General features: G+C 38.4%; 1 protein-coding gene across 1 annotated transcript in view; it reads left to right on the top strand.

The window, feature by feature from the left end:
- Positions 1-24,093, top strand: part of abcc3 (ATP-binding cassette, sub-family C (CFTR/MRP), member 3) — an 84,732-nt gene that overhangs the window by 30,418 nt on the left and 30,221 nt on the right. Inside the window, exons 4-18 of the mRNA XM_084134601.1 lie at positions 2,687-2,824; positions 5,173-5,298; positions 5,506-5,567; positions 6,975-7,106; positions 9,045-9,272; positions 12,447-12,624; positions 16,143-16,304; positions 17,199-17,291; positions 18,257-18,460; positions 19,776-19,922; positions 20,969-21,056; positions 21,201-21,267; positions 22,600-22,726; positions 22,874-23,050; positions 23,490-23,657. Of these exons, the coding sequence (XP_083990727.1) occupies positions 2,687-2,824; positions 5,173-5,298; positions 5,506-5,567; positions 6,975-7,106; positions 9,045-9,272; positions 12,447-12,624; positions 16,143-16,304; positions 17,199-17,291; positions 18,257-18,460; positions 19,776-19,922; positions 20,969-21,056; positions 21,201-21,267; positions 22,600-22,726; positions 22,874-23,050; positions 23,490-23,657 (2,097 nt within the window). The remainder of the gene's footprint in view (positions 1-2,686; positions 2,825-5,172; positions 5,299-5,505; positions 5,568-6,974; positions 7,107-9,044; positions 9,273-12,446; positions 12,625-16,142; positions 16,305-17,198; positions 17,292-18,256; positions 18,461-19,775; positions 19,923-20,968; positions 21,057-21,200; positions 21,268-22,599; positions 22,727-22,873; positions 23,051-23,489; positions 23,658-24,093) is intronic.

Below are 24,093 nucleotides of genomic sequence, written 5' to 3'. Positions count from 1 at the left end.
CGATTTTTTCCCCCTCCAAACCAAGATGGCCAAGGGTAAGTCAGACATGCCAAGTTGCTCCGGAATATCCACCCATTCCTTGTAGGTAAAAAAAATATTTCAGCATCAAGCAATATCTAATGAGTCATATCACAGTAAAATTTTCCAAGTTTTGATTTTAGATTGAGAGAAAACTCTGATTAATCACATGTCCACTGTAGTGGACGTCATACATCAATTGCTATATTTCAGCTACAGTTCATAATTATAATGTGAATATTGTTTTTGAAACTTAAAACTTAAAAACTTAATCTGCAGTGACTTTTTTTACTGTAAATAAATGTATTTGTATTATTAGAATGTAATTTTCATTGACATCGAAAAAAGTCATGTGATTACATAATGTATGACACTTGTAATGCATTACTTTACTTGTTAGATCAAAAAATAATCTGATTTCGTAATGCACATTACTTGTAGTTAATTACTTGTTAGATCAAAAAGTAATCTGATTAGGTAATGCATGTTTCGATACATTACTCGTAACATAAAAAACAAATCTGATTAGGTAATGCATGTTACTTGTAACACATTACTTTACTTGTAACATCAAAAAAGTAATCTGAATGGGTTATGCATGTTACTTGTAATGCGTTACCCCCAACACTGATAATTTCAGATGAGATTGAAAAAACGTATCGCTAGGTTTTCTCAGAGGAGGGCTATGATAGAAATGTGCATGTCCATCTAGAACATAATCAGAATTATCAGCTAATAAGGGTAAATCTCCATACTCTGGTGCGCTGGAGGGAGCATCTGAGTGCCCACAGTTGTAGCTTGACAGGCTGTAGAAAATTCTGATGGAATCACATCCTCATGTTCTGATATCAAAGATACGCGAAGTGCAATTTGTATGAAGTTGTATGAAGCCTTTGCAATATTTCGCATTTATATTTTTTGTATATATTTTATAGTTTTCACATGATTTGATATAATTGCATTGATTAGTTTGTTAAATTCACGTACTTTATCTGTTTGATTATTGTCTTATATTTAATATAGTATATCTTCAGTTTAAACCATAACCGCATGGTGTCCACTCAAGTGGACATCTGAAGATCTCTTTGAAAAATTTGTAAAAAAATAAAATAAAAATCAATTCTTGTTTTTCATGCCCTAAGAGCAATAAAAACACATAGGAAAAAAATCCTGACTGAGGTTATCATAATTCATGCATGAAAGGGTTAAAATCCTTTCAGTGAGTTTTCAGACCTCAAACCTTCACTGAAACCAACCATGACTTATTCTCATCACAGGTCAATGTGAACTGTTTAGTGAATCTGTGCCAGTGTAATTAAAAAATACAGTTTTTTAAATACTTTTAACAATTTTCCTAAACTCTTAACGCAGTTAGCACAACATGCGTTGTACAGAGGCTTCAAAAGAAACTGCAGTGCAAAACACAATCTATGATCAATACAATATACTGGGCCCTATTTTAACGATCTGAAACGCAAGTAACTTTGTGGGCGGATCTCGGGCGCTGTTGCTATTATACCGGTGGGATAAATGACTCTTGCGCCCGACGCAAATCTAAAATGTGTTGGTCTGAAGTCGCTTCATTACTCATAGGTGTGGTTTGGGGCGTAACGTGAAATAAACCAATCAGAGCGTCATCTCACATTCCCTTTAAGAGCAGGCGCGCTTGTTCCATGGCGGTTTGCTATTATAACGGCGGATTTGCCAGGAGCGGTTCACAGCCGAGGAGACCGACGTTCTCGTCAGGGCCGTAAAACACAGAGAAGTGACATTGGGGATGGAGAAACACACCCAAATTAGCTTCGGTTAAACAGGCGTATGATAATTTGGGTAAATGTGTAAGCTAGATTTATGCCTATTTTTTCACATCTTCATGGACACAACAATGATTTCCCTCGTGTGGAATATTTTTCCTTGTAATAATGTATGGTTTTCTAAAAATGAAAACTGCTGCGTCTGTGTAGATGAGAGAAGCAAAGTGTGTGTGTGTTGTGCACACGCTACATTATGGCCAAGCATGCGCCCTTAAAATAGCATCTGAACGACTGACTTTAGACGAGGTTTCTCCTGGTCAGTGGCGGAATTGTTTTCTGAAACTGCAAAATAGCACCAGGGAACGTTTGCGCCGGAACACTTTTTTCGCTGAACCGCCCCCGGGAGCGCAAGTTTATTCCCTAATTTACCGACGTGCGTCTGTGGAGGGAAAAGTCCGCTGTGTGTCGGGTGCAAAATAGGAATGAAACATGCGTCGCTGTACAAAGTTAATTGCGCTGGGTGCGAGATAGGGCCCACTGTCTTGTATAAGGGCACATTTAAAATAATGCCGTTTCTGATGTTAGTGTTTTTATGACACTGTGCTATGATTGACTAAATGTTCCTGTTGGATGTGTTTTGGAATAATGATTTGATTTTGAGACATGTTTGCAGTGTTTTGGTAGACATGGTGTATTGTGTTAGTGAATTATTGTATTTTTATTTTACAATGTGTGATTTTGAGCATGAAATTAACCGTTCTGCCAATTGTGTGTTGTAGGTGTGTTAAGAGTTTAGGAAAATTGATTTAAAAGTATTAAAACAGTTGTAATTTGTTAAGAATACAGACAGACCGTCCAGAGGTCATCTATCTCTGCCCAGAAGGTCGTGTAAAGCGTTATTTTCTCTACTCCAGTTGTTAGCCACGTTCCTGATCCAGTTCGAGAGGCTGAGAGGAGTGCAGTCGTCCGGTGTGCTCTTCATATTTTGGACGATCTCAGTGTTGTGTGCCATTGTGCCTTTCCGGTCCAAAATCCTGCATGCCAATCGAGAGGTCAGTCTAACCGTGTGAATTGTTCATCTCTCAGTGATGTTTGACTCTGCTCCCTTTATCTTCACATGCATCTTTTGACCCACATGTTTCCTCAGCCCTGAGAGGAGTTCAGCTCAGGCCACGAGTGTTTTGAGAGAATAGTGCTGCTGTTGTTCCTCAAACCTGCTTAAGACAGCTTATCTAACTCACAGAGCAACACAGCTCAAGGCTGTCACTCCACTAGCTGCTGCTTTACAAGTCAAATTCATCTGATTCTTGCTCCTGGTTATAACACATGCCATCTGATTTAGAATTGTGTGCAATATTTTTTTTATGCATAGCTTTTAGTTGCATTTAAAGTTTCCATATTTATTCACTTCATGCATCCCTGGATATTGAACCTATGAACTGAAGCGCCATGCTCTACAGCAACGTGTAAATATTAGACACCAAATATATATAATAATATGAATTTTGTTTGTGCATGTTGTGCATTTAAAATGGTCAGATATATGAATTTAAAAATATTAATATTGTTTGTGCATGTTGTGCATTTATATTTTTTAGATATATTAATTTAATATTAATATTGTTTGTGCATGTTGTGCATTTATATTTTTTAGATATATTAATTTAATATTAATATTGTTTGTGCATGTTGTGCATTTATATTTTTTAGATATATTAATTTAATAATATTGTTTGTGCATGTTGTGCATTTACATTTTTTAGATATATTAATTTAATATTAATATTGTTTGTGCATGTTGTGCATTTACATTTTTTAGATATATTAATTTAATATTAATATTGTTTGTGCATGTTGTGCATTTACATTTTTTAGATATATTAATTTAATATTAATATTGTTTGAGCATGTTGTGCATTTATTTTTTCAGATATGTTAATTTAATAATATTAATATTGTTTGGGCATGCTATGCATTTACATTTTTCAGATTTTTTAATTTATTAATATTCATATTGTTTGTGCATGCTGTGCAATTAATCACATGCTTATTTTATTAAGAATAATTGATTTATTAATGTAATTTTTCAATGTTAAAATCAGAGGCGGAGTACACAGCTACATTACTTGAGTAAAAGTACAGATACCCCTTGATAAATTTTACTCAAGTACAAGTAAAAGTACTACAGTCAGATGTCTACTTAAGTAAAAGTACTAAAGTACTTGTTTTTAAGAGTACAAGAGTGCTTTTTCTAAATATTGCATTACTACTGCCACAGTGCTTACATTGGTAAACACAGCAAACACTTGAAGCGAAAACTATCATTAACTTGTTCAGAAAATTGAAATAGTCTGGCGAGGTGGGCCACGGGTTGGCACATTCCTGGGATGCGATATTTTTTTCCCCCAGGATGGTAGGGGAAGACTCATGAATATTCATTAGGGAAGTCATCCCTGATTGGTCTGATGACCTACCCCTAACCCCACCCCTAAACCTACCCGTCACTGGGGGTCTTATGACCTCCATAACCCCGCCCCTAAACCTACCCGTCACTGGGGGTCTTATGACCTCCCTAACCCCACCCCTAAACCTACCCGTCACTGGGGTTAAGACCAATCAGGGATGACTTCCCTAATGAATATTCATGAGTCTTCCCCTACCATCCTGGGAAAAAAAAATATCGCTCCTGGGATGGACCTGCTGCGTCTTCATCCATTGTTTCGTCCATGGTTTCGTCTCTTATCTAAATCTGACCATGGAGTTGACTTTGGCGGAAAGCTGAAGGTGATTGCTGATAGGCTGTCCCAATCAGTGGCGCCTGCACAATCCAATCACATTTGAGAGGGAAACAACAAATTGAGGGTTTCCGAGATGTTTCTTTTTTCCTTTTTTTTTATTCTTTTTTTTTAGAAGAAGTAACGGGTACTCACAGTTATGGATAGAAATGTAGTGGAGTAAAGAGTACAATATTTGCCTCTCAAATGTACTTGAGTAAAGTCATGAGTACTCCCCAAAAATGATACTCAAGTACAGATCCCTCAAAAGTACTGTACTCAAGTAAATGTACTCTGTTACTGTCCGGCTCTGGTTAAAATACCTCTGCTAAGCTTAACGAGGACATATCGAGACCCTGTGACACTCTTCAGATTAGTGCATATCAACACACCCGACACACACCAGACAGCGTGACCGATGGCGTGAGTTTGAGGGAATGTCCGATGTGACCCGGCTGGACAATGCCTGAGCTTTGTCAAACATCTTAAACATCTAATAAAACTAGATATCTCAGATCTCTCTGCTCATAAAAAGCAGGGTTGAGTGTATTCTGGGCTCCGGGCGCTTGATGTGGCGTGTGTCGAGATGTTATGAGTAGATGATAAAGCAGCTTTCTCTGTTTCAGAACGAGGTCAAAGACAAGCTGAGGTTCACGACGTTCTACATGTACTTCGGCCTCACCCTGGTTGAACTGATCCTGTCCTGCTTCAATGAGAAGCCTCCTCTCTTCTCCAGGGCGGCCACGGATCCTGTGAGTGTGTGTGTGTGTGTGAGAGAGAGAGAGTGTGTGTGTGTGTGTGTGTGTGAGAGAGAGAGAGAGAGAGTGTGTGTGTGTGTGTGTGTGTGTGTGAGAGAGAGAGAAACTTTGGATCATTGAATTTCTTGCACGTTAGAAAGGGATTGGAAAGGTCAGATCAGCAAAACTGAAGTGCCTCTGGTGTTTTTATTTCTTTTCCAGAATGTGTGTCCAGAAACAACTGCCGGATTCCTCTCAAAAATGACCTTTTGGTGGTTTACAAAGTGAGTGTCTGTTCTGTTCTCCCTTTGGGAACTCAGGAACAAACCTATCCCAATGTTTTGGCTCAATTACAAGATGTCTTAACGTTGGATTTTACAATTAATGCATGAATCTTCTGCAGTGCTCGAGCCGAAGGGGGAGATTTAAATGGGTCATCAGATGCAAAATTCACTTTTATATGGTGTTTGCATATAAATGTGTGTTTGCAGTGTGTGGACACAACCACCATACAATGAAGAAATCCATTCACTCCTTTTTTTTAATCCTCAAAAAGTCTAAACACTCTCAATAATCAGGCCATTTGGATTTTCTGATGCTCCGCCCATGACTGCTTACGGACTGTCCTGTATTAGCATATTTCCGCCCCCAGCCATTCGACACGCCCCATGGAAGAGAGGGGTGGGTTGAGCAGTTGCTCATTATCATTTAAAGAGACATGCACCGAAACGGGTCGCTGTGAACAGAGCTGTTTTTGAGGAGGTAAAAGGGTGTTGTTTTACACAACCATTGAGGAATTTTAACCAAAGTATGTTACAAACTTTACATGAAGACCCTGAAGATTCATACCAACTTGTGGAAAATGGGCATCCGATGACCCCATTAAAGGGACAGTGCGTCTACTCTAAACCTTGTTCTGAGAACATTCCTGAGTTTTGTCACTTGCTATGTGAACACAAAAAAAATCATGGACATGATTCGAAAAGGTTAAATAGTCCTGTAAGAAATAGTCATTGAGCTCCTCGCAGTTAAAAATGTGCGCATTGGAAATTAATGGCAAACGAATTTCCTCTAGTGGAAGCGTTTGGTACTGCAGCCGAACAACATCTCACTGAAAGAACATTTTTTGAGATATCAACCTCAAATTTTGAACACAACTTCTTTAGATTTATGGCTTTGATTTTCTGGCAGTTTTAGAGTAAAACGTGATTTTGAAAATATATATTTCATATAAAAATTTAAAATAGTATTTTTGTGTATTTTTCATAATACACGTAAAATTCTGTAACTTTTTTAAAGTTAACTTTTTAAAACTTTTCTCACTTCAGCAATAATCTGCCAAGTGTCGTCTTTGAAAAGAGATCAAACTTCAGTCTGTCGCTGTAAAGCATTCAAGATATACGACCGTTTAAGTTGGAAATTAAATTTTCAGGTCTATGCTCAAAAAGTGAATAAATGGATTATAAATACAGCGTTATTTACTTTAGTATAAAAAAATCGCCTAAAAATACAAAATATTAAATAAAAAAACATTATCAAACTAAAATATAGTACATTCATTTCATTGAAAAAAAAAAAAAAAATCTGACACAATGATGACCGAAAATGAAAAATATATATACAAATAAATACAAAAATGGCCGACACGCGAAGAGCACCAGAGGGTTGATTGTTTTGCTTCTGTTCTGCAGAATGGCCATCAAAGGCTACAAGTCTCCACTGGAGAATAAAGACCTGTGGTCCCTGAACGAGCAGGACAGCTCAGGGCTGGTGGTTCCCAGTCTGCTCAACCAATGGGAGGTGGAGAAGTCCAAAGCGCTGAGGTATGTATTCAGAAACACAGTCAGGCTCGTATCTGATTCAGTCATTCAATCTAAAGATTCTCCGTTTTTTGGTTGCAAGATTTTTACAATCAGTATCACATTGCAAGAGTTCTTCTGGGTGGTTAATAGGGTGTTGCTATGCAGTTGCTAAGGGGTTCTGGGTGGTTGCTGGGGTGTTCTGGTCAGTTGCTATGGTATTGTGGGTGGTTGTCACTAGGGTGCTGCTATGTGGTTCCTAGACTATTCTGAGCGGTTGCTAGGGTGTTGCAATGCTGTTTCCAGGGAATTCTAAGTGGTTTGCTGTTGCTATGGTGTTTTGGGTGGTTGTCAGGGTGTTCTTGGTCATTGCCAGGGTGTTGCTACGCTGCTGCTTGCTGGGTGGTCTGTGTGGTTGCTACATGTTTCTATGGTATTGCTCGGGTGTTTTGTATTGTTGCTGTTTTGATGTTGCTACACATTTGCCAGGCTATACTGGGTGTTTGTCACTGTGTTGCTATGCAGGTGCTAGGATGTTCTGGGTGGTTGCTAGGGTGTTAATATTCTGTTGCTAGGGTGTTCTACATGGTTGCTAGGTGGTTGCAAGAGTGTTGCTATGCAGTTGCTAGGGTGTTCTGGGTGGTTGATAGGTGGTTGCAAGGGTGTTGCTATGCAATTGGTAGGGTGTTCTGGGTGGTTTCTAAGGTGTTGCTATGCGGTTCCTAGACTATTCTTGTTGCTTGGCATTTGCTATGGTATTATGGGTGGTTGTCAGGGTGTTCTTGGTCATTGCCAGGGTGTTGCTACACTTCTGCTTGCTAGGGTGTTCTGTGTGGTTGCTAGGGTGTTTCTATGGTACTGTGGGTGGTTTCTACGTATTTTTTAAGGTATTATGGGTGGTTGCTCAAGTGTTTTGTATTTCTGCTGTTTTGGTGTTGCTACACAGTTGTCATGCTATTTTGGGTATTTATCTATCTATCTATCTATCTATCTATCTATCTATCTATCTATCTATCTATCTATCTATTTATTGCGGGTGGGTGCCGCTTGGGCATCGCTATGCAGTTGCTGCTAGGGTGTTCTGGGTGGTTGCTAGGTGGTTTCTAGGGTGTTGCTATGCGGTTCCTAGGCTATTCTGGGTAGTTGTGAGGGTGTCGCTATGCAGTTGCTAGGGTGTTCTGTGTGGTTGCTTGGTGGTTTCTAGGGTGTTGTTATGCGGTTCCTAGGCTATTCTGGGTGTTTGCGAGGGTGTCGCTATGCAGTTGCTAGGGTGTTCTGTGTGGTTGCAAGGTGGTTGATATGGAATTGTGGGTAGCTGCTGCTAAGATGTTCCTATGCAGTTACTAGGGTGTTCTGGGTGGTTTCTAGGGTGTTGCTATGCAGCTCCTAGGCCATTCTGAGTGGTTGCTAGGGTGTTACTATGCATTTGGTAGGGGCGTTTTGCACAACCCACATTTAAAACAATGTGAATTTTGTGATTTTTGCAATTCTTTTTGTAGCGGCTAGTGCAGAACAACACATTCACCTGTAACTTCACTGAGCCAAAAGTTTAAACTTTTCTCTCAAGTAAATGTAATGTTATATCATTCGGCAGATGCTTTTACCTGAAATCACACTGCATCTCTTCATTCTGCCGTTTGAGCTCCTAACGGACGATTCACATTTATATGCATAGTGCTTCAATACACATCGTCAAAGCAGCTTTACAGAAAATGCATGAGTCCATATTACAATTTAGAGTGATCTGTTATCAGAGGGAACTAAGTTATGTATTTCAGAAATGTACATATACAGTTAGCTAAAAATGCATTAATTTAAACAATGTAATAATTTAATGCAGAAACAATGAGCTCATTGAAGTAATGAATACTTGTTTGTTAACAAATGTTTATGACATTTAGAAAAGTGTAGTGCTGACGATCAAAAGCACGTTTTGACCTCAGAGTGTATTGTTGTGTGCAGTGAGCAGAGTGTGAAGGATCAGGCCGCGTTCACGAAAGCGGACGCCGGCGCTGAAACGAACCACGTGGGTCCCGAGGAGGCGCAGGTTCTGCTGGCCCCGCGGAAGGAGTCCCGGCAGCCCTCGTTCCTGCGGGCCCTGATCCGGGCCTTCGGGCCCTACTTCCTCATCGGCTCCGCTTACAAACTCCTGCAGGACCTCATCACCTTCGTCAACCCGCAGCTGCTCAGGTGAAGCCGACTGCAGCTACTGACGAGTGTGTGTGTGTGTGTGTGTGTGTGTGTGTGTGTGTGTGTGTGTGTGTGTGTGTGTGTGTGTGTGTGAAGCCGACACCGAGACCCAGAACACACTACAGCTGCCGCTACTGACGAGTGTCTGTGTGTGTGTGTGTGTGTCTGTGTGAAGAGCCCGACACCGAGACCCAGAACACACTATAGCTCCAGCTACTGATGAGTGTGTGTGTGTGTGTGTGTGTGTGTGTGTGTGTGTGAAGCCTACACGAGACCCAGAACACACTATAGCTGCAGCTGCTGATGTGTGTGTGTGTGTGTGTGTGAAGCCGACACCGAGACCCAGAACACACTATAGCTGCAGCTACTGATGAGTGTGTGTGTGTGTGTGTGTGTGTGTGTGTGTGAAGCCTACACGAGACCCAGAACACACTATAGCTGCAGCTGCTGATGTGTGTGTGTGTGTGTGTGTGTGTGTGAAGCCGACACCGAGACCCAGAACACACTATAGCTGCAGCTACTGATGAGTGTGTGTGTGTGTGTGTGTGTGTGTGTGTGTAAAGCCGACACCGAGACCCAGAACACACTATAGCTGCAGCTACTGAGGAGTGTGTGTGTGTGTGTGTGTGTGTGTGAAGCTGACACGAGACCCAGAACACACTATAGCTGCAGCTACTGATGAGTGTGTGTGTGTGTGTGTGTGTGTAAAGCCGACAACGAGACCCAGAACACACTATAGCTGCAGCTACTGATGAGTGTGTGTGTGTGTGTGTGTGTGTAAAGGCGACAACGAGACCCAGAACACACTATAGCTGCAGCTACTGATGAGTGTGTGTGTGTGTGTGTGTGTGTGCGTGTGAAGCCGACACCGAGACCCAGAACACACTACAGCTGCCGCTACTGATGAGTGTGTGTGTGTGTGTGTGTGTGTGTGTGTGAAGCCGACACCGAGACCCAGAACACACTACAGCTGCCGCTACTGATGAATGTGTGTGTGTGTGTGTGTGTGTGTGCGTGTGAAGCCGACACCGAGACCCAGAACACACTACAGCTGCCGCTACTGATGAGTGCTCGTGTGTGTGTGTGTGTGTGAGTGTGTGTGTGTGTGTGTGAGTGAGTGTGTGTATGATGTAAAATGATGTTTAATCACTCTTATCTACCAGTTCTCAGATTTACTGCAGATGTCCACAGAGTTGTAATGAGTTTTCTTTATTCAGGGCTGCCAAACGTTGAGATTATCAGAGTGAGAATTATGGAACGGGGGATTTGGGGGATGTAAAAAAACGTGCATCACAATAAGTGATTGTGATTGTCAAAACAGTTGGTAACTAAAGAAATTTGTTAAGTTTAGTGACAGCATCTTACAATGACTGGCAGGCTACTGTTTTTATTATTGCTCGACACACATTTCACGATTGCAGTTCAATTCTTGTGATTTGATTCCGATCTTGATTCAGTATCGATTCATGTGGATAAATATTAGGTACAGTAGATGCATGTTAATTTTTCTCAAGAAAAAAAAAACTCACCTAATGCGAGAGCCCTGTCAAAGGTTAAAACTCAAATTAAATATAATGCGTTTTTATTAAAATAACAGCGTTATAATATTTTAATGATATAAGTAAAAATATAATAAATATGTAATATAGTGCACATATTTAGCAAACTATCCTCTCTATAGCTAATTTTTCTAGCCAACTAACTACTATGTTAATGAATTAAATGGCTTTCCTGAGGTCAGTGTAACATCATGTGACGTATTGTTCTCCAGCTGTTTTATTGATCTCTTTCCACGGTTGAAAACACTGATTGATCGATAATATGTATGAGGCATATTCATTTCGGTAAGTTCAACACACCTATTGTTCATTCGTGTTTATTTACTATTAACTAGTAGTGAAGAGTATTAGAGATAATCGGTTTACGTGCCGCTTGAACTGAGGCGATCACAAGCGCCAAAATCGTATTTATTGTTTGAATTTCGTACTGAAATTGACAGGATCTGAGAGCTGAGGATTTGTTTCATATCTGTCGGTGTCAGTGTCTTTGGATCACGATTTTTCTCTGTGTGAGAAAATGAATGTGTGGCGTGAGAGTGTGTGAAAAGTCACACGCTAAATGTGTGAGAGTTGTCAGCCCTGTCGTTAATTTAATATAGTGATCCATAATAAAGATATTAAACTTTACTCACTTCATGTCGTTCCAAACCTGAGTGATATTCTATAAAGCAACAGGTGTAATCGGAGACAGTCCGATAACGACAGACACAATAGCTGTTCTGTTCCTTTAACATTTACCTAGATATGGGTTTTATTACACGCGTGGATTTGTTTTGTTTATTTATAACAGGCAGAACAAACACGAAACACGCTGATTAGCTGGAAGGAAGTGTAACATTAATCTTTACCCTGTAAAATCGTTTGCATGCTGTTTTGCTTTCACCACGTATGCTTTTCACACTCTCTGCACAATGCAAACGCAATGCAAATATGTTTCTCTACACTCCTTTTTTGAATCGTACACTACAAGGTATAAGTTTGGAATGCGTTGTTTTTTTAATTCTTATGCTCACCAAGGCTGCATTTAATAAAAAATACAATCAAAACAGTAATATAAAGCAACACAACATTGATAATAATCATAAATGTGATTCTTGAGCATCAAATCATCATATTAGAGTGATTTCTGAAGGATCATGTGACACTGAAGACTGGAGTAATGATGCTGAAAATTCAGCTTTGATCACAGGAATAAATTACACTTTACTGTATATTCACATAGAAAACAGCTGATTTACATTCTAATAATTTTTTTTAAATATTTTCACTGTATTTTTGATCAAATAAATTCAGCTTTGATCACAGGAATAAATTACACTTTACTATATATTCACATAGAAAACAGCTGATTTACATTATAATAATATTTACAATTTTTACTGTATTTTTGATCAAATAAATTCAGCTTTGATCACAGAAATAAATTACACGTTACTATATATTCACATAAAAAACAGCTGTTTTACATTCTAATAATATTTCACAATTTCTACTGTATTTTGCAGCCTTGGTGAGCAGAAGAGACTTTTGACTGTTCGTGTAAATATGATTCATGGAAACCACATTGCATGAAACAAACAGAGTTGTGGTTTTAACAGGATTCTCCTTTTGTCAGGATGTTGATTGACTTCACCAAAAACGAGCATGCGCCGCTGTGGTGGGGTTACGCGCTGGCTTTCCTGATGTTCGGCACTTCCCTCTTACAGACCCTCATCTTGCATCAGCACTTTCAGTACTGCTTTGTCACGGGCATGAGGCTTCGCTCGGGGATCATCGGAGCCATCTACAGGAAGGTACATACAAGAAAACACTTGCGTAGACCAAAATGCAATATTTGAATGTAGAAAACATAATTTTTTGTGTGTTTTGTGAACATTAAAGTCCCCCTGTAGGCAATCATTTTATCCCTTAAAACTCATCTTTGATCACCAAAATTACATATTTAAAAGTTTTTTTCTTTAAAATATCTTGAATGTAACTCGACACCCTTGCCTCATTAAGTTTTCGCAGCTCTATGAATATGCAAATGAGCCCCGCCTCCACTCACTCACTCAGCTCAGAGATCCACTGGTTGACGATCACACGTTGATCTGATTGGTTACAAGGTAGTTTGTGACGTCAGAAACACCAGCGATTTCAAAGCGTGTTTTTGAGACTGTCTTTGGTTCACTGCAGTTTTAAGGAGAAAATACTCAGCAATGGAGTCGACTTATGAATTTACACATGGTTTGTCTTAAAGCACATTAAAAACACCACATAGACACATAAACAACATTAAAAGATGGATTTTACATCTTTAATGTAACATTCTAGTTTGTCATCCTGCAAACATTATGGGAACGTTACTTCTAAATGTTTGCTGAAGGTAAGTAGTAACATTTAAAAAACGATAGGCGAACATACAACTTATGAACAATCATGGGTGTCAGAAGAAAAAAAAAGTGGGTGGGTCCTCCCCCAGAAAAAATGTTACTGGAGTAAATACCATTTCATGTAGGCTATTCTGGTGCCTTTTAATTAAACAAGTAAACTAAACTCCACTTCACGTCGGGCGGTTCTTTGCCTCCATGTCGTGCATTAAATGCACAGCTATACGTGGATTATCCCCCTAATACCATGGTCATTTGCCAGCAATGACAACTTAAAGCTGTTATTGATGTTTGCAATGCAATATTTGACTGGAAAGGTACAACGGGCGGTTACTTTCATCAGTTGCGGCTCGTTGAGAAATATAATGTAGCGATTCAGCGGAAATGGAGTTTAATTTATTAGGAAATTCCCTAATAATTGGATTTGACTGACGGCGGCTCTGAAAAGCGAACAGACAAATGCGCTGAATTAGAGACGGTAAAAGTGAGTGGGTATAATATCATTGGTCTTAAAAAGTGGGTGGGTCTTGTCCCACCCATATACAATGGTTCCGACGCCCATGTGAACAATGTATAAATAACGTGTTTGCGCCAACTTTTGAGAACATTATTAAAAACCAGATAACTCTGAAGAAGCGTTTGTTCAGAACAGAAAGCTCTCAGAACGCTCCCTGTAAGCTGGCTGTCTTTGCATTTCTTTCTTCTGTGTAACACAATATCTCAAACGTCTCTGTGTTTTTTGTCCACACAATGGGCTCCTTGTTCTTTAACATATTATTTTGTATTACGCAAAAGAAAGAAATGCATACTTCTGCACATGCAAATATAGTTTCGGAATAACATGAGTAAATAATGACATAAGGGTGAACTAAGCTTTTAAGCTAGTTTTATGGGGTTAAATAATGAGGAAGCACTTTAGTTTGACCGTTCATAGTACTAGAAACTGCAGCTTTCAAAACTCAAATTACCTTTCCATGGTGTACTATTACAGATTTGTCCGTTTATTATGATAAATGTAGTACGGTATGCCAGGGAAAGTGCATGGAAACTCTAGTAGATACTGATAATTGAGCTTATATTAACAGTAACTTGCACTTGAATGTGTTATTCCTGTTATGACTATATTGCGGTGACTGGCAGAAACAAGAGTTATATTTACAATATAAACATTAAACCTTCTAAAAGATATGCACAACTGCGTTTAATTTCAAATGCATGCGCAGCGTGACATTGCGTTTATAGAAGTTCAAGTCTCGCGGTTTCAGACGGACAGTGACTTGGTGATAATCCAGCCGTGTGTGTGGCCTCTGCTCTACTGCACTAAAGAGTAAAAGCAAAAGAATAGCTCAGGGATTTCAGATGCCTTAGGTGTGGTAGGTGTGACGGCATGTTCACACACATCTGTGCACTTTTACCTAGAGTAAGTCTGTACGTCAACAGCAAAATATCCCATGTCACCAGTCATGGGATATTGCATTAGAAAAAGCTGCTATATACTGTGTTCATGGAGCATGGAATGGAACGTTTTGGAAAGATTATCTCAAAGTTATGAACAAACATTCTTTCAATACCGTTAATTGAATGTTCGATTTGATTCTTTAATAATGTTCTCAAAATGTTTGCACAAAAATGCCATTCATTCATTGTTCATGGAAATGTTTTTCTGAAGCGTTTCGGTTGGATGTTAATCTAACGTTTTTTAAATGTACTACTTTTTTTGGAATGTTCAGAGAACATTCAAATGTAAATGTAATTCAAATTTTCAAACATTCTAGAAGTATGAATTTACACATGGTTTGTCTTAAAGCATATTAAAAACACCACATAGACATATAGGGCCCTATTTTAACGATCTGAAACGCAAGTAACTTTGTGGGTGGATCTCGGGCGCTGTTGCTATTTACCGGCGGGATAAATGACTCTTACGCCCGACGCAAATCGAAAATGTGTTGGTCTGAAGTCGCTTCATTACTCATAGGTGTGGTTTGGGGCGTAACGTGAAATAAACCAATCAGAGCGTCATCTCACATTCCCTTTAAGAGCAGGCGTGCTTGTTCCATGGCGGATTGCTATTATAACGGCGGATTTGCCAGGAGCGGTTCACAGCCGAGGAGACCGACGTTCTCGTCAGGGCCGTAAAACATAGAGAAGTGACATTGGGGATGGAGAAACACACCCAAATTAGCTTCGGTTAAACAGGAGTATGATAATTTGGGTAAATGTGTAAGCTAGATTTATGCCTATTTTTTCACATCTTCATGGACACAACAATGATTTCCCTCGTGTGTTAATATTTTTCCTTGTAATAATGTATGGTTTTCTAAAAATGAAAACTGCTGCTTCTGTGTAGATGAGAGAAGCAAAGTGTATGTGCGTTGTGCACACGCTACATTGATGGCCAAGCATGTGCCCTTAAAATAGCATCTGAATAACGCGCCACTGACTTTAGACGAGGTTTCTCCTGGTCAGTGGCGGAATTGTTTTCTGAAACTGCAAAATAGCACCAGGGAACGTTTGCGCCGGAACACGCCTCCTCTTTACTCTGAACCGCCCCCGGGAGCGCAAGTTCATTCCCTAATTTACCGACGTGCGTCTGTGGAGGGAAAAGTCCGCTGTGCGTCGGGTGCAAAATAGGAATGACACATGCGTCGCTGTACAAAGTCAATTGCGCTGGGTGCAAGATAGGGCCCCTAAACAACATTAAAAGTTCAGATAACCCAAAAAAGTTGAGTGAATGATTCAATGACTCAGTCATGTGTGATTCAACGACAGAGAATGCTATTATATATTACTGAACATTTTAAACCTTAAATTTAGTTACTCATGCATAAAATCTAGTTGAAATCTAGTTGTTTTTGTATTGTGACAATGAAAAGAATGATTTCTACAGTGTTTGTTGGATTGTAGGCACATGTCTGACACGCTTTCATCGGTCTTCACAGTCACTAGTGATCACGAACGCAGCCAAGCGCTCGTCTACGGTGGGTGAGGTGGTCAATCTGATGTCTGTGGACGCTCAGCGCTTCATGGATCTCACCACCTTCCTCAACATGCTGTGGTCAGCGCCGCTGCAGATCGTTCTGGCTCTCTTCTTCCTGTGGCAGGTGAAGCTTTTACAGATTTGAATACATTTAAATACTTCCCCTTGCTTTTTTTTCATTGAAAGGATAATCATATTCATACATATATAATGTTTCTCTGAAAAATTCTAAATGCAAATCTAAAATGCTTCGAGGCATATAATCATGCATAGTTATGAGTAAAATAAATTTCCCTGTTAGGCCTTTAAAAGGGAGGCTTTTACGTTTTTTTACGAACGTAACATGCCTTCATCTCTGAAAACCATGAACAAAACTGTGCAAGGTGCAACAAAAGTCATTCTACATTAAATACAGGTTCGTTTTCAACGAGGTGAAAAACGGTTTATATCGACCGCTGTGTGTTTTAAGATGAATTATTGGCTGCCGAGAGCGTGAAACCTGGCGTTTAGATAAAAATTGTCAATTTTCAACTTCAACCAGTGATATGTTAAAAACCCAGGGTTCATACAAGATGCTTAAAGTGCTTGAATTTGATTATTTTAAAATAGAAGTCCTGGAAAACCCTTGAAAACAGCCATATTTATGAAGAAGTACAAATTGAAAGTCAAATGAAACAACACAAATAAAAAATATTCACGCAAAATTAAGGTTGCAGCCCGTTTGATATCGATATTGATATGAACGTGATGTTGCTCTTATATTTCCAAGTATATGATACAGCTTTCATTCAGCTTTTCATACAGCTTTCAGCTGGGGATGGAGGAGGGTAATTATCTCCTGAGAAACGAGAGCTGATGAGAGCTTGACTCACGTGACCTGCCAGAACTAACGCTAGACTTAATGTATCTCTAAACTTCTGAAATGTCAGTGGTTTTGTGTCGAAGTGTAAAGTGATTGTTGTATGTTTGACAGAAAAGTAGACGTGAGCGATTCGTTCTCATTGTTGTCTTTCTCCAGAACCTGGGTCCGTCGGTGTTGGCTGGTGTGGCCGTGATGGTTCTGCTAATCCCATTCAACGCTTTCATCGCCATGAAGACCAGAACTTACCAGGTCAGCTGTCTTGTTCATCTGAGTCCAGAACATTCAGAAGAAACGTTCCCGTAATGTTTACAAAGTGATGAATTGAAATCTTCCCTTAACGTTCAAATAACAAAAGTTGAGTGAATGATTCAATGACTCATTTACTTGTGATTCAATGACAGAGATGCTATTATTTATTAATGAAAAATAATTTTCACATTTTCAACCTTAAATTGGATAACTGATGCATAAAATTTATTTGAAATCTAGTTGTTTTTATATTGTGGCAAAGAACGTTTTCTACAGCGTGTGTTTGAATGTGGGAACATGTTTGACACTTATTCGGTCACAAACTGAGTCGGTCTGTTCACACAACGGCCTTCAGTTCTGCTGCTTATCGATATATCATCTTCTGCTGTGGTTTCCAGAGCACAAGCTTATCAGTCACTCACATATTTTGTGAAGTACATGTTTTAGTTCCTCTTAAAGAGACAGAGCACGAATCTAAACGTGAACAAAACTTCTTGTTTGATGTCATTGATGTCTGTATATCTGCACCAGAGTTATTATAGTTAACTAAAACCATACAAAAAAAAAAATCCATTACTTGAAATAAAATAAACTGTAAACTGTAATTTATAAATTTTTTAAAAATATTAAAAACCTTTATTTTATTTAAGCTAGTTGCCAAGGCAACATTTCTCATTTTCATTTTTTTTTTTTACTTTAAGTAAAATACAGTAACTAAAACTAAAAGTGAATTTTATTTTTAACAAAACTTAAATGAAAATGGAAAATACAAAAAATAAAAACATATTTAAAATATTAACAAAAACTAAAAATGAAATAAGAAGACATAAAAAAAAAAAAAACAGAATAAAAAACTAAGAATCCACAACAAAATTACTAAAACTTTAATTTATATTAAAACGAAAATGAAAAATATTTAAAAAAATCAACGAAAGCAATAAGAGCGTGTGAGATGCTGTGCACAGGTGGAGCAGATGAAATACAAGGACGACCGCATCAAGCTGATGAACGAGATCCTCAACGGCATCAAGGTGTTGAAGCTTTACGCCTGGGAAATCTCCTTCAAGGAGAAGATCCTGGAGATCCGACAGAAGGAGCTGAACGTGCTGAAGAAGACGGCCTACCTCAGCGCTCTGTCCACCATGGCCTGGACCAGCGCGCCGTTCATGGTAACACTCCTCTATCCATGAGCCTGCGCTTTCGTGTGTGTGTGTGTGTGTGTGTGTGTGTGTGTGCACTCCAAAAAACACTGCACGATATTGAGGAAAAATGTGATATGCGATAACTTAAATAATGCAATATTTGATATGCGATATGATCATGCTTAAAAATATAACATAACTTACTTAATATAACTTAGTAAACTTAAATTATCTTTAAAATATATTTACAATTATATATCCTACATACTGTACATGTTTCACATTCTTTTTGTGACAAGAAAACATCCCTACAGCTTCTGACAGTGAACATCAGTGTTTTACTGTATATAAGAAGTGTTATTTTGACATCAGTGTAAACCTCGGGGTTCAGGTTATCCATTAGGGTTCATTTCATCCCAAGGGCTGGGTAAATATAGGACAGAACATGTTGGGTTAATTTTACCCAGCAAATTGGGTTGTTTATTTAACCCAACATTATGGGTTGATTTAACCCAGCATAGTTGATTCATTTTTACTATAATACTTTTATTGTTTTTTTGTTTTGTTTTTTAACTTCATACATGAATTAATGTCTACAGATTACCTCAAAAAATTCTCTAAACTTTTTTTAAAATACTCGATACAACCACTGGCTTGCATGATAATTCCTTTATTTTCAATCATATTTTACAGTATAGTATATTTTAAATCATTTTTAATACATATTGCCAACATTTAAGTTCGTTTAACAATATTAGAAGTAAAAATTAAACATTTAGAAGTAATTCTGTCTCACTGGGTTGTTACGTCTGACCCAGGATCAGGGTAACACAAAAACTACCCAAACACTGGGTTGTTACGTCTGACCCAGGATCTGGGTAACACAAACACTACCCAACACTGGGTTGTTACGTCTGACCCAGGATCTGGGTAACACAAAAACTACCCAAACACTGGGTTGTTACGTCTGACCCAGGATCTGGGTAACACAAAAACTACCCAAACACTGGGTTGTTACGTCTGACCCAGGATCAGGGTAACACAAACACTACCCAAACACTGAAAAAATAACCCAAAAGGCTCAACCCAGGATTTAGGTAGGAAAAACAGCCCGATATTTTTTAGAGTGTGAGGAAAATGCAAAATGTTTCTCTTTGATATGCTGTAGTAGATCCTTATCTAGGCGTCAAGTTGTCGGCTCATGTTTCAAAAGTGCATTAGTCATGACGTATGTAGGAAACATGACTAATGCTCAAAGTGCACGTGAAAAACATGTTTCTGTTGCTGAAGTCTAAATTTGAACCTGTAATGAGTGTGTGCTTGTGCTCTTGATGTCCTTCAGGTGGCCTTGACCACGTTTGCTGTCTTTGTGACTGTGAGTAAAGATAACATCTTGGATGCGGAGAAGGCCTTCGTGTCCTTGTCTCTGTTCAACATCCTGAGATTCCCGTTGAACATGCTTCCACAAGTCATCAGCAGCATCGTACAAGTGAGCTTTCACTTCATCACGCTTCTCAATATTACAGATATTCACGGTTTAATACAACTTTAGAGCTGTCACAGACGCTGTCGATTAACACTAAAAATGAGATATAAAAAAAACACCAATTCAAAAGATTTTGTTATGTTTTTTAAAAATGTCTCATGTGCTCACCAAGGCTGCATTTATTTGATCCAAAGTACAGTAAAATACAGTAAAAACAGTGAAATATTATTATAATGTAAATCATCTGTTCTCTATGTGAATATACAGTAAAGTGTAATTTATTCCTGTGATCAAAGCTGAATTTTCAGCATCATTACTCCAGTCTTCAGTGTCACATGATCCTTCAGAAATCACTCTAATATGATGATTTGATGCTCAAGAAACATTTATGATTATTATCAGTGTTGAAAACAGTCCATATTTCTGTGGGAACCGTGATGCATTTTATTTTTCTGGATTCTTTGATGAATAAAAAGTTCAAAAGAACAGAATTAGTTTGAAATAGAATCTTTTGTAACATTATAAATGTCTTTACTGTCACTTTTGATCAATTTAATGCGTCCTTGCTGAATAAAAGTATTTATTTCCAAATAAAAAATTCTTACTGACCATAAACCTTTGAACGGTAGTGTATAACATTACAAAACCTTTCTATTTTTTAAATAAAAAAATATATGTATGCATATATAAATAATTTTTATTTTTTAATAGAAAGGTTTTGTAATATAATAAATATAAATAAATATAGAAATAAACAACTTTATTTCACAGATGAACGATGATGGCAGACAATTATTTTGCCTTTTTCTAAAACTTGGTCAGTTCTGAATATATAACATATGTTATGTTATATATGTTATATATTCAGACCTGACCTACTTTTAGAAAGTCTATGTGGCAGATTCATGCATGTTCAGTTCTGATTGTTGAAACGATTGTGAAATATTCACCATAGTATACTGTATTCCTGGAATGAGATCATCTTTCTGATGTGTTGTTCACTAGTTCTGTCCCACTTCTCGACTCATGGTTGTGTAATCTTTCGTCAGGCCAGCGTGTCTCTGAAGCGCATCCAGGATTTCCTGAATCACGATGAACTGGATCCAGAGAGTGTGGACAGAAGAAACAACGCTTCCGGTAGTTTTAAAAGCAAACACAAGCTTCACTTGACGGGAACGGGTTTATGTTTCTGCTCTTGTTCTCATGCTGAGTTATTGTGAAACCTCTGATCATCATGACTGAACTCGCACTTCAGCTTACTCAAGCTTTCTCTCTCTTCAGAATATGCCGTGACGGTTGTCAATGGGAAATTCGCATGGGCCAAACAAGACCAGGTCACTCTTGACAAGTAAGAACTCAATGTTCACTAAACACATTCACTCATATTGTGGCGTTCGTACCTACATCTGTTGTTATCCTCGTTCTAATGCAGATGAATCTCTAGAGTATGAACCATTTTCACAGATTGTGATCTAAATTTGTTTAATTCTGTCATAATTTGCTCACTCAAGTTGTTTCAAACCAGCAGAGTTTCTTTCTTCAGCTGAACACAAAAGAAGTTGATGGGGCTTCCATAGTGTTTTAGTGCTGGGCAATAATCATAAATGTTTCTTGAGCATCAAATCATCATATTAGAATTATTTCTGAAGAATCATTAATTGTGATTAATCGCATCCAAAATAAAAGTTTGTGTACTGTGTATAATTATTTTGTATATATAAATACACCCATGCATGTATATATTTAAGAAATATTTGCATGTATATACTGTATATATATATAAATGTTGTATATATTAATACACATTTGTATCTATTTGTATCTATATACACAAAATAACTATACACAGTACACACACATACGTAGATTATCTAAACAGAAACCTTTATTTTTGATGCGATTAATCGTTGCCCAGCACTTTTTTTTTTTATGACATAATTTTCATTTTTGGGTGAATTATAACATCATAAATCTAGCACAGTTTAATATATGTATTGTAGTTTCTGTTCATCACTATGGAACTGGAAATGTGAAAAGTGTCCATTCTAAATGAGGGGGGCGTGTCAGCAGGTTCTAATTAGCATAACACACACCCATTATCTCCATATAAGGGCGTTGCACATGACTCCAGTAAAGCCAAGTGTGCACAAAATCTTTTTGAGATACACAAGATACACTTAGTTATGTAGTGTTTTATAATAATAATTTATATAAAAGCACTTACACCTTCCATGTCTCTGAGTTATTTTCACATGCATGTGGTTTCTGTCGGCTCTAAATTTGATCTCCTAGAAAAAAACGGTGAAAATATTTAAGCATCAATATTTTTGTGTGAAAACATTTTCATGCATTTTTTTCCCCGCACGCATATATACATGCACACGAGTAAATGAGTTAGTGCTTCAAATGTATTGTTGCATTAAACTAATTTAATACAGTAAATTGTATTAAACTAACCTAACCTTGCAATATTCTGGAATATCTGTATTTATATGCCACCACTTAGAAAGTACAAAAAATTTGATTTATATGCCACCAATTACCATGTGCAATATCATTATTTATATTCCGCTTTCAAACTCTTTTAAGTGCTAGATTTTAATGCATGTTGTAGCACATTTTAATGTATAGTCGCAGCAGAAACACTGGTGTATACAGTAATACTCTCTCCCGTGTGCAGCATTAATGTGCTGGTGCCTCAGGGCTCTCTGCTGGCAGTGGTGGGTCACGTGGGCTGTGGGAAGACCTCACTGGTGTCGGCTCTACTGGGAGAGATGGAGAAGCTCGAGGGCCAGATCTCCATACGGGTGAGGCTACAGATACAGATCAGCAGCAGAAGGTCCTGTGTGTGTGCGCATGCATGCATGCGTGTCGTGCATGTACTTGCGCGTGTGTGTGTGTGTGTGTGTGCAGGGCATTAATCTGTCTGGTGGTCTGCTCTCCTCTTCCGGCAGGGATCGGTGGCTTATGTCCCACAGCAGGCCTGGATCCAGAACGCCTCTCTCAGGGACAATATCCTCTTCGGAAGACCCTATGAGGAGCAGAAGTACAGGCATGTGCTGGAGGCCTGCGCGCTGACCCCTGACCTGGAAGTGCTTCCTGGAGGAGACCAGACTGAGATCGGGGAGAAGGTACGGGGAGTTCAGTCCACACCTCAATAGTAGTAATACACATGGCAAACATGAGGGCTTAAATACACACTAGACTAATGCCTGAACAAGACACACCTGTGCACAATGAACCAATCAGAACATGACGCATAAGACAAGGGAAGCACTAGACATGATGGCAAGGGAATCACATGACAAGAAACATGAAACAATCAAAACTAGACGTGACAGTACATCAATTCTGTAATGGTGTTTCTTACCGTCTGAGCAATTCAAGTACAAAGCATGTTTTGTGGCTGTTTTCAACAAATATCAACTATAAACAGTGTTAGGGGAAGGTTTAGAAGTAATGCGTTACAATATTGCATTACTCCCTAAAAAAGTAACTAATTGTGTCTGATTACTTTACTTGTAATGTGTTACACTGATTAGAAATGTGTGTGTGTGTGTGTGTGTGCAGGGAATTAATCTGTCAGGTGGTCAGAGGCAGAGAGTGAGTTTGGCTCGAGCGCTGTACAGCGAGTCTGATGTGTTTCTGCTGGATGATCCTCTGTCTGCGGTCGACGCTCATGTTGCCAAACACATCTTTGACAAGGTCATCGGGCCTGAAGGGGCTCTCAAGGGAAAGGTACTTATTTATTTATCTATTGCTGTCTGATATTTATTTTAATTTCACTTTTTAATTTGTATGTGCAGTATTTTTCAGATGTGCCTATTAATCAGTTTAGTTACACTTTATTTTACGGTGTCATTGTTACAGTGTAATTATATATTTAAGTACTGAGTAATATTAATTAAGTGCATGTGCTTACTATAGGATTAGGGTTTGGTTGAGGGTTAGTTGCATGTAATTATGCATAATTAACTGTTAATAATATTGTAAGTACATGTAACATATGTAACAAGGACACTGTAAAATAAAGTGTTACCGAATGTTTGCTTAAAAAGATTAGAATGTAATTGGTTATTCATCTTTATAAAATGGCTAGTTCCAGTCCTGGATTCTGATTGGTCAATAGCTGTGTTTTATTCGCAATAAAACAGGACAGCTTCACCCAACGGTT

The sequence above is a fragment of the Abramis brama genome (assembly GCF_963993115.1).
Source record: "Abramis brama genome assembly, chromosome: 14".
In the NCBI taxonomy this organism is placed as follows: Eukaryota; Metazoa; Chordata; class Actinopteri; order Cypriniformes; family Leuciscidae; genus Abramis; species Abramis brama.
The sequence above is the reverse complement of the archived record's forward strand: the minus strand, read 5'-3'. Positions and strand labels throughout refer to the sequence as shown.